Raw genomic sequence first — 17,331 nt, 5'->3', positions numbered from 1 at the left:
ATGGTGGGGGGGACGTGGTGGGGGCTGGCTGGGTGGCGCGCGCATCCCCCCACCACCCAGCCCCCACTCCGCGCACCGAATTCCGACGCCGCGTTGAAGGTTAAGTCGATTCAATTCAAAGTCGAAAGTCGAACGCGCCGCACACTTCGACACGCGCTCTAATATTATATATTTTATATATTCTATGGTCGCTCCAACGTTGACAGATGGAAGCTTTTGAAAAACAAACTTGCGTCACACATTTTCGTTGCGGCTATTTTTACGAAATTACTTTTTCGATTATGATGAAGGAAAAAGGAATGGAAAGAAGATGAAAGCTTTCGAGATTTTTTTTTTTACCAGCAAGATCTTGTTTTAAATGCCAGTATAATTTTTGACATATATTTTTGTAATATGATGCGTTACATATTTCGCATATCGCACACGAGGTTATAAATTGATTGGAAAAAATGTTGAATATTATTGCGAGACCGCGTTTAAGCGAATATTTAAAGCATCTTCAGTGGCAACGACACAAAAAAGTAAATATTGAATGATTCTGATAAGATACAAGTGACATAAGATACATAATATCTCATCAAGATCTCATGTCTTGAAACTTTATACTTTTTCTTGAAATAAACAATTAAAAGGTCCTTTGACTTAAAAAATGACTAAGATTCAATAAAAAAAAGTTTTTAATTATTTTATATCAAGAAATCCTGTGTGTTGGTTATTCCTCATTCATGCTTGTTCCAGTACAACACAACAATTGACGCAGCCAAGACTAGGCAAGAAAATGTAGAGGCCAGACAGAAAGAAATCATGGCACGTGGACTTCCTAAGCGAAAGCGAATAAAAGGCGTTAAACAAATTTTGCTAGTTGCCTCTGGTAAAGGTGGTGTTGGAAAATCAACAACTGCTGTAAATTTAGCAACAGCCTTAAAAGTTATCGAACCGAAAAAGTCGATTGGACTGTTAGATGCAGACGTTTTCGGACCGTCTATACCATTGATGATGAATATATACGAATCTCCTGTGATAAATCAAGAGAATCTCATGGAACCTCTTGTAAATTATGGTGTGAAATGGTGATTAATTGTTAAGCGCATTAAATGATTCGATAAATGGGTCTATGCTGTACAATTTTTTATTTTACTTGCAGTATGTCCATGGGATTTTTAATCGATGAGAAATCACCGGTAGTTTGGAGAGGCCTCATGGTGATGAGCGCGTTAGACAAGCTGGTGAATCATGTGGCATGGGGCTCGCTTGATTATCTTGTAATTGACACTCCTCCTGGAACGGGAGACACGCATCTATCCCTGATTCAGAATTTCTTTATTACTGGCGCCTTGCTAGTAACGACGCCGCAAAAAGTCGCGTTAGAAGTGACCAGGAGAGGCGCAAATATGTTTAAGAAATTGGACATACATGTTGCTGGAATCGTAGAAAACATGAGCACCATTATGTGTCCAAGATGCATGACGGAGATTCATCTCTTTGGCAATGCCACATTATCATTAGCTAAAGAACTTGGTAATTAATTATTATATAATAATTATAACATATAATTATATATTTTATTTTATATTTTATATAATAATATATTTTATATAATTATATACAATATAATTTATTAATAAGATACGTTTCTTTTCAATTACAATGAATGTTCTTATTTATTACATTTATTACATTATTATTTACATGAGAGATGTATTTTTTCTTTTTATTTTTATATTTTAATATATATGTGTCTGTGGGTAATATATAATATGAATCATGTATGTCACAGATGTAGATATCTTACAGAAGATACCAATGCACGAAAGCATCGCAGAAAGTTCAGATAATGGTAAACCGATTGTTTTGGCAGCTCCAAAGACCAGAGAGGCAGAGGCTTATAAAGAATTAGCAAAACATGTGATCACATTTTTGAATAAGCAAGAAATATATGAAGAATGATTTTTATATTCAAGTAATATATTTATATAATATATTTCTATAATATATTTCCTATCTCTCTCTACAAATCTAAATAATAAAAGGCTGTAACAAAGATTTCCTAAAATATGTGATAATATAACAGTTGAAATTATTATCAAATTTGATATATCAAAATCTATATATTTATATATTATTATATCAAAATTTGATATAATATTCATTTAAAATAAAGTGCATTTTTAAAAATTCAGTTTGAATTAGAATTTAAAATCTATCGTCAAGCTCGAGATGTAAATATATATCTGATAAATTTGCATAAAACAAACAAAAATCAAATCATATACATATAATATTGGCCGATGAATATGCGGTTATGAAAGAAATAAATCTTGGAATAAATCTAGGTAACCTCTGAGAGAGAAGCGAGAGAAAGAGAGATAGTTATAGACAATAAATATTTCTCATAGTAGCAACAGCTAATCATTTTTCTTTCCGTAACAATTTACACCGAAAAATAATAACATTTATATGGATTTTTCTCCCCAAGCTTGTCCGTCCCTAATGTAAAATCCATAAGGAGGAGAGAGAGCGAAATTTCGGCGGAGCCAATAGAAATGGAGCGTCGCCGCGTTGAAAACGGGCCTCTACTCTCTCCGGCGAGCGTCTCTCTCTCGTCGGTGTCGGTGTCCTGTTGCTGTGTTTTGTCGATTTTGGCGGGCCGGACTCTGCCAAGCGGTGCTTCGTTCTTCGATTATCTCCTGCCGTCTTTACGCCTATTTCGGAGGGATAAATGATGACGGACAAGGACGGCGGTAAGGATTCGTGTGCTCCTGCCTTCTTTCGCTCTCCGCGTGTTTCCGCGCGGCAATAAACAAATTGTATCGGCGATCGGCGATTTCGGCGAAAGGACGCCCCGACGTTTATCGTCACGCCGCTCTCGCGTGAGCACCTAGAATAGAACACGATTCCGCACAAATCCCTCGGTTCGTCGTGTTTGTAAATGCGGGAAAAAAAAATTCGAACCAAGGCGATTCGTCCGGATGCGAGAAAATTGGGGAAAGTCGCGGTTGTCTCGAACACGTTGCCGACACAACGGTTGTAAAATGCCGTGTTAATGGCTCTTGGAAAGAGATGCCACCTCCCCGATGGTATTTCTAAACAATATAGTAAATGTTTCGGACGATATAACAAGCCGGTCGAACGCGCCTTGCTCTTATAATTATTTCGGCGAAATGGTCGCATTAACGCGCTCGAAACTAAAAACGTACTTCGTGCACGATGAGAAATTTTATTCTTTTAACTTCGCCGTGGAAACGTTTGTAATTATGATAGGAGCATTAATTTATTTAAATTTTATATGTGTTGGGTGTTTTTAAATATATACAATGTGATTTGTCGTGGAATATTTGTAATTATAATATATTAGAGCATTTATTTATAAATTGTATATATAAATATTAGGTATTTCTAATTTTTCAATATGCATAATGATTGCGTACTTATATTATTAATTGTGCATTTAATTCTATGTATATTTATAATAATTAAAATTTCTTTATTTGTATACGAACTGATATTATATAGATGATTTAAAGATGTGTACATTATTTTGTGCACGACAGTTATATTTATATATCATCTTTTATACATTATCTCATTTATTTATTTTGTACACAGTAGAAGTTTTATGCACAAAGTTTAAATGGTTGATATATCTGTTTAGAAGGTTTTGACGATGCAGTAGAGGAACGTATTATTAACGAAGAATACAAAATATGGAAGAAAAATACACCATTTTTATACGATCTTGTGATGACACATGCTCTGGAATGGCCTTCTTTGACCGCCCAATGGCTGCCAGATGTTACCCGACCGGAAGGAAAAGATTATTCAGTGCACAGATTAATCTTGGGTACTCATACTTCGGATGAACAGAATCACTTGCTCATTGCAAGCGTCCAGTTGCCGAATGAAGATGCGCAATTTGATGCTTCTCATTACGACAATGAGAAGGGCGAATTTGGTGGATTTGGTTCCGTGAGCGGCAAAATCGAAATCGAGATAAAGATTAATCACGAAGGCGAGGTCAACAGAGCACGATACATGCCACAGAATCCATGTGTGATCGCAACAAAAACACCCTCAAGTGATGTGCTTGTATTCGATTATACCAAACATCCAAGTAAACCTGATCCCAATGGAGAATGTCATCCAGATTTGAGGTATGCATGTGATTTGTCAAACAGATATGACATAAATGGACAAAGTATCAATATATCCTATCATGATTATAATTGTATTTATGTATCTATTATAACTGTAATTATACATGTGTTCAGATTGCGAGGACATCAAAAGGAAGGTTACGGTCTCTCATGGAATCCAAATCTCAATGGATATCTGCTTAGTGCGTCTGACGATCATACAATCTGTCTATGGGATATCAATGCCACTCCAAAGGAAAATCGTGTTATCGATGCCAAAACTATATTCACAGGCCACACAGCTGTGGTTGAGGATGTAGCTTGGCATTTATTACATGAATCCTTATTCGGTTCGGTTGCTGATGATCAAAAGCTCATGATTTGGGATACTAGGTAATTATTGTCTGTACATTTACATTAATAATTGTAATAAATATTTTTCTAATAAAATTTTTAAGTTTTTCAAAAAAAAAATATTTAAAATATTTAAATTTAATTATATTAATGTTAACTTTATAGATATTAATAAAATATTGTATGTATATATATTGTGTGTGTAATTTCCTTAACATTGTTTTTTAAATTAACAAAAGCAATGTTAAGAAAATTACATATACACAATATTCTATTAATATCTATAAAGTCTCTCAATATTCTATTAGTATGCTACTAAAATTACGATTATTTAATAATGTACGTTATCGCTAATTTTAATATGTGCAGATGTAACAACACTAGTAAACCAAGTCATACCGTGGATGCTCACACTGCGGAGGTGAATTGTCTCAGTTTTAATCCATATTCTGAATTTATACTGGCCACTGGCAGCGCAGACAAAACTGTAGCACTCTGGGACTTGCGGAATCTAAAACTGAAGTTACATTCGTTCGAATCACACAAAGATGAGATCTTCCAGGTTCAATGGTCGCCACATAACGAGACGATATTGGCGAGCAGCGGCACAGATAGACGATTGCATGTTTGGGATCTCAGCAAAATCGGCGAGGAGCAATCGAGCGAGGATGCCGAAGACGGACCACCCGAACTTCTGGTAATAATGAAATTTAATTGACCACAATAAGAAAATTAATAATTAAGAAAGAGAATTTCTTAATAAAAGAACATTTAAAATCTCCCAGATAGCAAAAGTAGTCATTTTGACGTCAAAATGATATAATAATAATTGTGATATCTGAGTCTATTACTTTCTTTTTCTAATTTAGATATTTATAATTACTCGAGTCTCCTTTTGGAATCGAGAATCTAAATATTCAATTCTCATTTCTTAATTTAGACTCTAAATATATTTTACAGTTCATACATGGAGGTCATACTGCAAAGATTAGTGATTTTTCATGGAATCCAAACGAACCGTGGGTTATATGCTCGGTATCAGAGGATAATATAATGCAAGTATGGCAAATGGCAGAAAATATTTACAACGACGAAGAACCCGAAACACCGGGCAGCGAAATCGAGACTGGCGGTTCATAACGCGGAATGTAATTCGTCGAATCGTTTTGAACTATTGCTGTCGATTGAGGATTATAAGCGCAGCTACAATTGCGCGTCATGTTGTTAAATCTTTTGGTGTAACAACTGACAACACAGACGATGACACACATTTCTTTCCATCGAGAAATAATAATCCTCGCTTTTAATTGATCGATTACAAGTAAATTAACACGAAAAATGTTGTAATTAAGAAAAAAAGTTTATCACCATATTTTCGGAAGTTCCATGAACACATTTTGGATAGATAACATAAACAATTGACATTTTATCACATTTGACTAAATGGATTTATATCTTCTTGAATGGCAATTGCGAATAGCGAGTATTATTGTTTCGCGATGACGACTTGGCTATGTTTAAAAACAACAGAATAAACTGGCTAGTTAATAAAACTAGCTAAAACAGAATAACTGTTAGTTCCACCCGTTACAAGTCATCTTTTTGTATGAAGGCACTATTTCTCTGTCACAGAGGAGGAAGCTCAAGTAAGTTTAGGACATGCCAAGTACTTTTTCTACTTCGTTTTAAGCGTGAATAATAAAGAAATGACCCAAAATCGAATGATGCTTAGTTCAACTTGCGCTTTTCCCAATTTCCTTTATTACTATTTTCTTATGACTTTTTACTACTATAATCCTCACAGTAATTTAAAATAATTATAAATGTAAAAGAAAAAAAAAACAAAACTTAGATATTGTAATAGGTGGGGAATTGTTAGCTTTTTTCCTAGAATTAAATACAATAACCAGAAAAATAATTATTTTTAACAGCTTACAATTTTTTTTTGTTATCTGGATCGATGAAGAAACACATTCAATACAAAAAAAAGCACGCAAATCAATTTTTACATTATCACTGTACAAATCTTTTAACAAGCACTTTAAAGCGGTTATAATATAATCATTTCCTTGGCACTTTGCAAGTGTGTATAATAGGAAGTGCATTCTTATTCGAGATAAAATATACATGTATATATGTAGACTTTGTTCCCACATTATAAAGCTGTTTGTGAAAGCTCGTTGTATATCTGCGTGAGTAAGGAGCCGTCGTATTCAGAGCTGTTCATTGATATTCGTTCAGTAATATTTCGGTCAGCGTCTTCGTTGTTGACATTCATAATTCTGAAAAAAAAAAAAAAAAAGAATAGAGCGCTCACATATAATGCTTCTTCAATTTTGAATTTATTAATCAGCGCAATTAATTGATTATTCATTACCAAAATCTGCGCATTATATGGACATCGCTTATAGAGCGTGTCTTATGCCAGCTGCGCATGCAAAATAAATTGTTTGCAATATACTAATGATTATTTGTGAATCGAAATTCATACAAATATACATAAGTAGACTTTAATATATTTAATATTATATATAATTTAAATCTGTTTTATATATAAAAATATAATATATATAAAAATTTAAACTTACTTTTTTCCAGCGTCTTGCCGTTTAATATCATCGAGCAAGCTCATTATGGAGGGCGTCAGAGTTGGACGAAATACCTGAAGTTAATTAATTGCATTAATTTCGTCAAATTGAAAATCACAAAATGAAGAGAAAAAAGTTAGATACCTACAGTTACAGCTGAACATCGCATTTCACGAAGATCAATGTTCCTGAAAAGATCATGCATCAACAACTCCTCTATGCTCGTGAAATGATGCTCCGATTCCGTGAATATCAACTCGAGAAACCTTAGAACCTACGATTGAAATATATGAGTACGTATTGGGAGATTCTCGTTTTGTGAATAAATTATATATGTTACTGTTCTCAATTCATACCTGCGGATGCATCTCGATGTCTGATAATTGGACGGCAGATGGTCTGAAGGTAGACAATTCATAACCGGCACACATTTCGAACAGTATATGTCCTGATAATATAAAAAAATAAGTTACATCGTTAAAAATCTGTTAATATACAAGATGCTGTCCGAAGACAATAAGATCTTTCGTATAATTTATTTTATTAATGACAGATATTTTTTTGTAAAATATATTAAATTCATTATTAAATGTATGAAATTAAATACTACAATAAAATAAAATACTGCATTTTATTAAAAGATCATAATATTGAACTTGATTAAAAATATGTATAAAATATTTTATCATCTATTGAAATATAAAAGAACAAAAATAATAAACGACTTTTCTTCGTTCCTATTTTAAAAATAATAAACATTATATATCTAAAACATTATATATCTTAAAAAATATCATTTAATTGAGAAATATAATAAAAAAGGCAAATTAAAAAAAATATATATATATATACATATATAATCTATTATATTAAAAAATATAATTTAAAAAGTAATTGAAAACTATATTAAATTTTTTTGCAAAATATTAGAAAATGTTTTTAATTGACAATTCTAACTTAATGTATTGCTATGTACCGAAACAGATAATGTCGATCGAAGTGGAATGCGTTAACCGGGACGTTACAATGGGATGTATTCGACTGGTGAAGCCTAGAAGATTATTCTCCAGACCGGCCAGTCTTGCAACGCCGTTCTGAATCACCACGTTACCCGAATGGAGATGAGTCACCGTAGGAAATCCTCGTTCCTTCAGGAACATCAGCGCTTCCAAAACCTGTCGTCCCATTCGTTGCACCTGCGGTAGGGTAAGTCTTTTGCCCCGTGCGGCATATTTATGAATCCATTCCTCGTTCCAGCAATTTCGTTCGATCTGTCAAACGATATATTTTTCTTAAGAAAATATTTTCTTGGAGATCGATATACTGAAACTTTTTCCTGTCCTCAGTAATTGGAAATAAAATACGTCAATGTTTATAGAAGTATAATAACAAATTTCAGTCTTTAATTATTTTAAATGGACTTTATAAATACTTTTAATTAATATCTCTTTAAGAAAGAGAAAAATGAGTAAAAATCAATTTTTTAAATCAGATCAAAAAATTTTTAAATAAAATTTGTACGCGTAATTTTTCACCATCCTGTAGAATTTAAATATTTTTGCGCCAAGAACGGGATACTTACGCCATATATTAGATCCTTGAGACTACCCTGGTTGATAGGCTGCACCAGGACAATGTATGTTTGGTCCTCGTACTCGAGAAAATCGACGTGAAAAACAGGACAAATGTAAGGGTGTTGTAAGGCCAGGAACAGATTGTTCAAGATATCCTTAGTGGAAGGACAGACGGACAGCGGGCAGTTTCGATTCAATGGCACCAAAGTCAGCAATCTATCCGTCTTCAGGGACGTGTCCCTCACCATGAACCAATATTTGTCCACCCTTGATCCTAAAGGATATCTTAATAATACTAACAGCATTTCTTTACAAAAACTTTTTAAAGACATTTCTCGGGGTCACCGATATAAGAGACAAAAATTAAGTTTCCAAGTACAAAAAAAGTCGATCGCCTACGCGATTTTTTTATACTCGAAAACTTACGTTTCTATTGTTTAACAACTTTTTACTGTTTAACAACTTGTTCATTTTTTAATTTTCTAAACTTTTTTATATATTTCTAGATTTTTTTCTATTCCGTTCCATAAAAAAATTTGTCGAGAAATCTTATTATATTTTCATTTGTCATTTGGATGTTTCGATGGACTCAAAAGAGAGTGATTGGGAGAGGCTCACCGATATTATTGAGTTGCTTGATGAGAACAAAACGCGGCGTTTTATCGATGTAATCCCGGCAGATTGATAAAGCACGATCGCGAGATTTCTTTTCCATTTCCATGTACTCGACCCCATCCTCGCTGACAGATTTCGATCCATGGTTCAGCGCCGTGTAACGTCCGTTCCTGTTGAGTATGTGTAAAATTTCATTTAATCATCCCCTTCTCTGTTTTTTTTATTTTTCCATCCTTTTTCGCTGAGAAGATAAAACGCGCGAGCATTGTAACATTATTTTAATTGTATCACGCGATCGAATGAATTATCCTATATCCTGATCGTTCAAAATTCTCAGATTTATATAGATTATTTTAATTTTTTAACATTACAAATATATAATTAGAACGCAACAGTCATCAGATACTGTAAAATCTCTTTTGAAAAAAGCTTTCGTATAGTTACCACATTAAAATAATATATATAAATATATAAAATAATAAATAAAAAATGTAAAAGTGCTTAACATAGTACAATGTAAACACATTCGTACATTTCTGTGACCTATATTTTTCCAAGAGTTCAATATTATTTTGTATATCTTGTATATATTATCGTATAAAAAAAAAACTTTCTACCTGTCATTTAAAGTTGCGCAATTTTGCGCTTGCCTGACGGACAATTCCTGTGCATTATTGTGCCTCTGGTTGCAACAAAAGCGGATTAGATTCGCGAGCCACGGATTACGATGCGGTCGCGTGTCACTAATGCGCCACGTTGCTCTATGACTGCAAGGGGTTTCATCCAATAAAAAATAAAAAAAAAAGGTCATCATACATTGTATATCGTCGCGTAAATCAATCTTTATATATGTGCTGTGACACGAGGCACGTTAATTGAATTAAAGATTGCAGAGAGTCCCAGAGCTATCGCCGCTCTATTCCAAATTATTAAAAAATAAAAAAAAAAGACGAAAAGAGACGTGCGCGAATTTGTTTGGAAATTACGAAGAATCAAAGAGACTCCCCTTTGATGAAAAGATTCCAAAACACTCTGTATTTGCACATTTTTGCCTTTTACCTGCGCACAGGAACTCGGAAATTTCCGTCTACCCGATGACGATTGTCTGTCGTAGGTTTTCGATCTTGATGTGGATTGCTCATCATTATCAACCAGACGTTTTTATGAAACGGTGTAAACGATAATTATATATGCGATAATAAATTTTCGAAAGAGAAAAATTCACTCTCGTATATGTCAAAAAGAAAGTTCGAAGCAGTTTCGATGGATCCTTAGTTTACAAACAGAAACGAATGCTCGATTGATTTGTAGTGAGATATAGATGATGCCACAATAGGCAATATCAAACAATATCAGACAGAATGTCACTATATAGAGCAAACGAGGGAGGGATCATTAATATAGAGCGACACGATATTGTCAATCAACCAAATGCCTGTTGATTACTTGTTGAAGCAACAAGTAATAACTGATTCAAAACGGAGAGAGAAAGGAATGGTATACTATTGCTATATTTGAATAATATATATACACTGCCTGAGGGAATAAACCTCTCATCGAGGGATTATTGCATATCTCACTTTATGGAGACAGATGGCTGAATTGAACTTTATGCGATTTATATTTCACGTTTGACGCATATTCCTCTCCTGTACATAAATAATGTAATCAGTCGCACGTTTAATATACATAGAAGGAAATATTTTAATCAATTTTAAATATATTATAAATATAAATATATTATTTTTATACAAATAATCATATTAAAAAATATTTGTTAATCTTAGAATATTGATTATTCTTCTAAAATTCTAAATTAATAGATATATCACTCAATTTTTAATATATATCTTTTATATATATTTTATATATTATATATATATATATATATATATGTATATATTTTTTTTTTTAGTAAATCCCAATTTTATTATAAAATTTTATATAATATATATTATATATTTATCTATATACATATACAAATATATTATATACATTATATATATTATATATGTATATTATATATTATATATATTATATACATATATTATATACTTACTTGACGTCGCCTTGATCCTTATATCCTCGCGCCGCCGATACGCGGCTGAAGAGCAGCCGCGCGAGATTGTCCAACTTGTTCGCCAGCTGATTACCCTTGTCATCCTCGCTTTCGTTGTCATCTTCCGTGCTCACGCTTCGACCCCGTCGTAGCGAGCCCCTCGCCGAGCTCATCGCCCTGGCGTTTAGCTCCGTGGCGCTCTGCGTTCTGCGATTGACAGCCCGACGACGACGACGAGTGCTCGAGTGACTGGAGCTCCGATGCTGACAGAATCGGTCGTGGCCGGTCACCTCCGACTCCCGGTTCCGCTGTCCTTCACCCTCGTCCTTCTTGTTTAGGCTCTGATAGAGATTGAACATCTCTTCGCGCGCGCCGCAATTACGGTTCGATTGGCTTCGCGAATGCTGATGTTTTGCTTGGTCCCAGCTTGGTGTCTGAAATATTGTTCGCCCCTATCGCGTCTATTCCTCTTCATTAAACTTCATTCTCGCGAAAGATACGAATCAAATCGATCGAATGATTAATCAAGCTGTCCCGATGCTTTTATGTGAAATTAAAAATGAATATTTAATGAGAAACTTAGCTGACTGTTCTATTTTTTTTTTTTTTGTGCGCGCGAGACGCTAATTATATTGCATAGATGACAATGAATATCGATACACACACACATCCTAAGATAAGATATATATTCTAAGATAAGAATTAAATAGATGTAATATTAATGAGATATTGAATTCTGCATACAAGTAATAAATGTATTTTAAAAAATTTTTCGAAGATGGTTTGAAATTTTCAAAGATCGAATTTCTCCTTTCAAAGAAAATTTAAAGACATGAAAAAATAAGGACTTTTAAAATTTTATTTTTACCACTTTTATATACATGCAATATAGAAGCTTATTCAATTTAACTTTTAATTATCTGATAGTGGAAACATTCATTTTGTTACCGTTGCAATGATAAAATTATTCCAATAAAATAAAAAATTGTATCGTACAATATTTTATTAAATGTTCAAATATATTTGTTAAAGCTATTATTTTAATTATTCTTTTAATAATTTTTTTACTATGAGAAAGTTTGTTAACACGCACGTGTGAATGTTGATGCGTTTAATGTATTAAAAAAATAACAAAATATTTTCGAAAAAGATCATTCTAGAAAATATGATATGATATATGAATATGAAACTTTCATAAAATTAATTTTAAATCTCAAATTTAAATGTATCATTTTTTTCACAAACAAAATAATTTATTCTCTGCATTAGTTTGCTAAAAACAGCATCTTTTATATGTATTATTATGTGCAATGATAGAGAGAGAAAAGAGATGTTCTGATTTTATAATTGTCAGCTTTTACCTTCGTAAAGGAAAAGAATGATAATAAAGAAAAAAAAGTAATTTTATAATTGACTCTCTCTTCGAGAAAAGCGCTTTCTTTAACAGCATTTTATAAATTGTCGGATTTTTCCTGTGACCTTTTATCAGTTTAATTTCACATTCGAATCAAATTATTGCGAGTTTTCAACGTCGCGAAAGATACACACGAATACATTATTAAAGCGCGGAATCGTTTCGCTATTAATACCGTTCTTGAAATTCCAAATCGATATGAAGCGATTATTCGCGTCCGCTCAAAACACCTATTATTTGTCAGGATATTCCATCTCAAGTTTCGCGAGGTCGTATATCTGAAAAATCTTGTATAAAGAGGAAAGAAAATAATAGTACAAAGAAAGATTTTTCTCAAGAATATTACATCATCGGATTAGCATTTTTCTTTATATGCAGAGATTTTGTTATCTTATATATTCTATAATATATATATTCTCTTTTGTGAAATATGAAATGCTGAAAATAATATGGATTTGATATGTGTTTATAACAAAATTGCGTTAATATAATTAATAGCACTATCAAGGACTACCTTTTATGAAATTAATAATCATTAAGCTTAAGTAATCAGAAAAGTATATTGATCGCTTAAAATAATTCATATTGTATACATAATTCATGAGTAAACAGTACAAGTTATATCAGTGAACTATAGTATCTGTTAAATTTTTTCTTTGTTTTCTTCCGAAATTTTTTAAATTAAAAATATAATGAATAAAAAATTAGAAGATAATATAAATAAGAAATATGATATAAGAAAATTAATAAATTTTATTTATTTATAAAATTATTAACTTTATTAATTTTTTCTTTCTTATATTTATTAATTCTATTACGTTTAATATCACAATTAAATTATTGTAGCGGTAAACCAATTTCCTCCTTATCATTTTCTATGCATGACTTACAATTAATCAATTGTCAACGATTTAATTCGTCACTTACTGTTGAGAAACGTGAATCGCGCCCTTTGATGTTGAATTATCTTGTGAGAATATTCGACAAAATATCACAGAGGATCGGTTGGTCCGTAGAATCGTTGGTTGAAGAAATTTCCGTGTGTCCGCTATCAAAAATGTTTAAAAAAATTACGAAAATACAAATATTTTTTACATATTAAGTTAATAAAAAATTGATTTAATAATCTCTTATATATAACTCTATATCAATCAACTTGATCTAGAAAATATTATGTGATATAATACGGCAGCAATAAAATAATATGTTAGTGAAAATTTATTAATGACATTTTCTATGATAATTATTTACAAGAAAATAAAATGTATTTTTATAGCATATCTCGAAATATTGTTCTATGCGTACTCGATAACGTTACTCGGCAACGAAAGCGCGATATATGTACAGGAAGGTCGATGAGTCATATACATACTATATTTTTAAGGGAAAATTCTATGAGAGAGTGTTAATTTTTCAAATAAATTTTTATAAATAAAATAGAAAAACAAATATATATATATATCTCATATATAAAGAATCTAAACAAATTTAACGTTGCATTAAGCATTTCAAACGACAATCCAAGGCGTGTTTTATCATTTTTAGTGAAAATTCTCTCCTACATATTTATAAGACTCCGCATTTTTATAAGATTCCCGTAAAAAAAAAAAAAATAAATTTTCTTATCGATAATAACACTAAAAAGGTCGTCGTACCGAATATCGAAAGCGCGATGATCCTCTGATTTTTCCCGGGGCAGGTGCAATGTACCCGAAGTTCGAGTTTCCGTGCTATCGACCCGGTGCGCGGTGGAACCGTAGGGCAGTGTACTTCCGCGCGCGTGGACTCCAACTTCCAACGCGTGTTCCGCCGCGGCGGAATCGCGACTTGAGGCGGACGACGTCAACGCCGCGCCGAGCAGCAGCGAGGCTGGGTGGACACTGACGGAGACGGAGAGCGCGCAGAGATCCCCGGCGGCGGTGTGGCCGACCGACCGACCCGGAGCGACACAGATTCCGTTCTGCACAACCCCACCTTCCCTTCCCGCGCTCCTTGCCCTCCGAGGTCCGAGAGGGTGGTGAGGCGAGGTAAATGGCACGAATGGCGCACAAGGGAACGAAACTCTCTTGAAAGTTTCTCTCTTTCTTCTTTTTTTTTTGTCTTTCCCTCGATAGAGCACAAATGTGGACGTGATCCAAATTGATGAGGCTAATCTTGGATTAATCTGCGAAACTAGAAAAACGATTTTAATGTGCGAAACGAGATGACACAGATTTAGAAATATGTTCTATCTAAGTTTCTACAAGTACGAATTATTATATATGTGATCTCTCTTGTAATGTTTGTAAAACAATTGTGGCAAGCATGTAAATATTTTAAATATTCAATTATTTAAATATTCTTAAATAGATAAAGCGGATAAAAGCGCAATCATCCCCATCTCTTCGCGAGTCTTTCCTTTCGCTTGAACTTGATCCCACACAAACTCTAATCCTCGCAGTTTTAGGGTTGCTTTTCAGGGACGTGAAATTGTAAGTAAATCGATTTAGAAATACATAGTATCACTGTTTAATTACAAACATGTCTTTCAACAGAAATAAAATATATCCTATATATAAAAGTTATATTGCTTTGTTTTAAATTCTTTATCTAATTATTGTATTTTATAATACATTTTTTTGGTATCTCTTTCTCTTTGTCTCTCTCATAGTTTTCTTTCGTTTAAATTTTTTATAAATAAAAATGAAAAAATAATAGGTAATAATTATGTTTTTAATTGACATTTTGTCGTTTTTTTACTTATAATATTATTGTTCGTTTCGTTCTTGTTCACTCATAACTTTATATTGTAATTTCCACTTATTCGGAGAAACGCCATATATCTGTAATATAATATATATATATTTATATATATATTTATATGTAGCGACATTATATCATTGTTCCAATAAGATAATATAAAAAAAGATATTATATTTTATATATATTAACATTGATTTAGATTTTTTCTTAATCATATTTTTTAGAAAAAATAGAAAAACAAAAATATACAATTTTTTAAATATAATTTAATATATCTAATAAGAAGAGAGAGTAAGATTATTTTATATGTACATATATAAATGTGTGCGCGTATGTATGTGTATAAAAAATCATTATGAATATATTATATAATTTTGTGCTTACATCTGCCACAAATTGCAAGGCGGAGCGATAAGTCAGCTCATTTTCTGCTCGGGATCCCCATGTGTACTCCAATTGTGATTGATCATTCTTATCTACTGATCTTTTTTCAAGATATCTCTCATTTACAAAATCCTATATAAAATAGATAACATTTAAATATGCACTATTTTATATATGATAAAATTTATAATCATGTTATTTCTTACTACTGTCACCAATTGTTTCACATCACCAAAGTATTCATTTTGGAAGCTGTTGTTAGTTATAATGCCCAGATTACGCAGAAAACTCCATAATATATCTGTAAAAATATTTCATAGGTAATATTCACATTTATCAAATCACAGGTTTCATGTTATTGTTATTTGTTTTTATTTTAAAACAAATAAACAATAAAAATCTTAAATAAGTAAAATCACCTTCTTGGCACGCTTCGCCATGCATAAAAATGTGAACAAGCACAAGATATAATAGCACCTGCTTATTGCTATTTTGAAAAATGAGATGTGGAAGATTGTTTTCTATATTATTCACCAATATAAATTTATTATTTTCGACTTCTGCCAGTTCAAATCCGAATACCTTTAATAAAATTTAAAAACAAAATTTAATATCAAATGTCAAAATAGGAAAGTTTGGTCTTCAGAATAATTATACAATTATACAAATATATATATATATTTATATAATTGTATATATATATATATATAATATATATACAAAAAATATATAAAATAGAATATATATATATATAAAATAGTAATTAAAAACATAGACAAATATACCTCAGACAATTCCCTGTTAACTTTATCTATAATTGGATGGAACAATTTGTGATTTCCATTCAATACATTTTTAACGATATGTATCTTTTGTATAGGCTGTTTGTTTTTATCTGCCGCAAACAAATATCTTATTACACTGCTAACTAATTGCATTTTCTCTTGTATATCCAAGTCTTGCGAGTTCACTATCTGTGATTCTTGGAAGGACGTACTTCTACCTCTTCGCTGTAATGATGCATCAGTCTGACTGCTTGAGCCAGATTGATCTTGTGATAAAAATATATCACTGCTACTCTCTCTCATGCTTCGAGTATTTTGCGTTCTTCTTTTACCTATAAACACAATCACCATCCATTATACTCGATAATAATAATGATAGCAATCAGTGCTATTCTGTGTAACTTGGAAACGAAAGAGATTTTATAATACTAAAAATTATAAAAATTCTTCTAAATTATATAATTTTTAGATGTATTCATACGAAAAGAAAAGTAGCATTGTTTTGTTTCCAAGAATGGATATAATAAAAATATATTCTTACTCATTTTGGCAAGTGTTAAAGATAACCAAACATCACTTTGAAACTAAATTCCCATGTGGCGTAACTTTGCGAAATATATATCGAAAGATTTCAAACTTTTTGTTTCAAATCGAATATGCACAAGACGCACTGATGTGCCTGT

The 17,331-nt window shown here is 32.1% G+C and overlaps 3 protein-coding genes across 8 annotated transcripts; 2 read left to right on the top strand and 1 right to left on the bottom strand.

Moving 5' to 3' along the window:
- Nucleotides 1-108: 108 nt before the first annotated feature.
- On the top strand, nt 109-1,955 carry LOC145944070 (iron-sulfur cluster transfer protein NUBPL). Its single transcript, XM_083052083.1, has 4 exons — nt 109-521; nt 739-1,070; nt 1,145-1,518; nt 1,778-1,955. Exons 1-4 carry the CDS (start codon nt 450-452, stop codon nt 1,945-1,947), a joined length of 948 nt encoding a protein of 315 aa, XP_082908209.1. The 5' UTR covers nt 109-449; the 3' UTR covers nt 1,948-1,955.
- A 624-nt stretch (nt 1,956-2,579) lies between these two features.
- Caf1-55 (chromatin assembly factor 1 p55 subunit) lies at nt 2,580-6,199 on the top strand. Of its 2 annotated transcripts, none has more exons than XM_083052078.1 (5): nt 2,580-2,741; nt 3,656-4,151; nt 4,269-4,526; nt 4,857-5,184; nt 5,448-6,199. In XM_083052078.1, the coding sequence occupies exons 1-5, from the start codon at nt 2,720-2,722 to the stop codon at nt 5,625-5,627; spliced, it is 1,284 nt and encodes a 427-aa protein (XP_082908204.1). In that variant the 5' UTR covers nt 2,580-2,719; the 3' UTR covers nt 5,628-6,199. The 2 variants fall into 2 exon arrangements, with proteins under 2 accessions (XP_082908204.1, XP_082908203.1); XM_083052077.1 differs by having other exon boundaries at nt 2,581-2,741; nt 3,653-4,151; nt 5,448-6,197.
- Nucleotides 6,200-6,575: 376 nt separating this feature from the next.
- Nucleotides 6,576-15,477, bottom strand: Slob (Slowpoke binding protein). 5 transcript variants are annotated; one of them, XM_083052073.1, is made up of 11 exons: nt 14,393-15,477; nt 13,665-13,785; nt 11,324-11,757; nt 9,268-9,434; nt 8,658-8,923; nt 8,052-8,346; nt 7,432-7,523; nt 7,224-7,349; nt 7,076-7,149; nt 6,865-6,915; nt 6,576-6,769 (listed from the first exon to the last, which is right to left on the bottom strand). In XM_083052073.1, coding segments are annotated over exons 3-11 (1,431 nt in total). In that variant the 5' UTR covers nt 11,683-11,757; nt 13,665-13,785; nt 14,393-15,477; the 3' UTR covers nt 6,576-6,768. The 5 variants fall into 5 exon arrangements, 4 of the variants coding, with proteins under 4 accessions (XP_082908199.1, XP_082908202.1, XP_082908198.1 ...); XR_014426613.1 differs by having other exon boundaries at nt 6,681-6,769; nt 7,220-7,349; XM_083052076.1 differs by lacking the exon at nt 6,865-6,915 and having other exon boundaries at nt 7,220-7,349.
- Between the last annotated feature and the right edge of the window lie 1,854 nt (nt 15,478-17,331).

The sequence above is a fragment of the Prenolepis imparis genome, unplaced genomic scaffold (genome assembly GCF_030444845.1).
Source record: "Prenolepis imparis isolate NDT839.2.m4 unplaced genomic scaffold, iyPreImpa1.0 SCAF_12, whole genome shotgun sequence".
Taxonomy (NCBI): Eukaryota; Metazoa; Arthropoda; class Insecta; order Hymenoptera; family Formicidae; genus Prenolepis; species Prenolepis imparis.
Note: the sequence above shows the minus strand (reverse complement) of the source record. Positions and strands in the feature narration are given on the sequence as shown.

Excerpts from the sequence above, each read along its gene's own strand:
- Caf1-55 (XM_083052077.1), top strand. The coding sequence starts at position 2,720 with ATGATGACGGACAAGGACGGCG. Across the intron at positions 2,742-3,652 it reads GATGACGGACAAGGACGGCG|AAGGTTTTGACGATGCAGTA; the intron begins GTAAGGATTCGT and ends ATATCTGTTTAG. Across the intron at positions 5,185-5,447 it reads ACGGACCACCCGAACTTCTG|TTCATACATGGAGGTCATAC; the intron begins GTAATAATGAAA and ends TATATTTTACAG.
- Slob (XM_083052072.1), bottom strand. The coding sequence starts at position 11,682 with ATGTTCAATCTCTATCAGAGCCTAAACAAGAAGGACGAGGGTGAAGGA. Across the intron at positions 9,435-11,323 it reads AAGGATCAAGGCGACGTCAA|GAACGGACGTTACACGGCGC; the intron begins GTAAGTATATAA and ends CATACTCAACAG. Across the intron at positions 7,150-7,223 it reads TGCGATGTTCAGCTGTAACT|GTATTTCGTCCAACTCTGAC; the intron begins GTAGGTATCTAA and ends AATTAACTTCAG.
- LOC145944070 (XM_083052083.1), top strand. The coding sequence starts at position 450 with ATGTTGAATATTATTGCGAGACCGCGTTTAAGCGAATATTTAAAGCAT. Across the intron at positions 522-738 it reads AGTGGCAACGACACAAAAAA|TACAACACAACAATTGACGC; the intron begins GTAAATATTGAA and ends TGCTTGTTCCAG. Across the intron at positions 1,071-1,144 it reads GTAAATTATGGTGTGAAATG|TATGTCCATGGGATTTTTAA; the intron begins GTGATTAATTGT and ends TTTTACTTGCAG.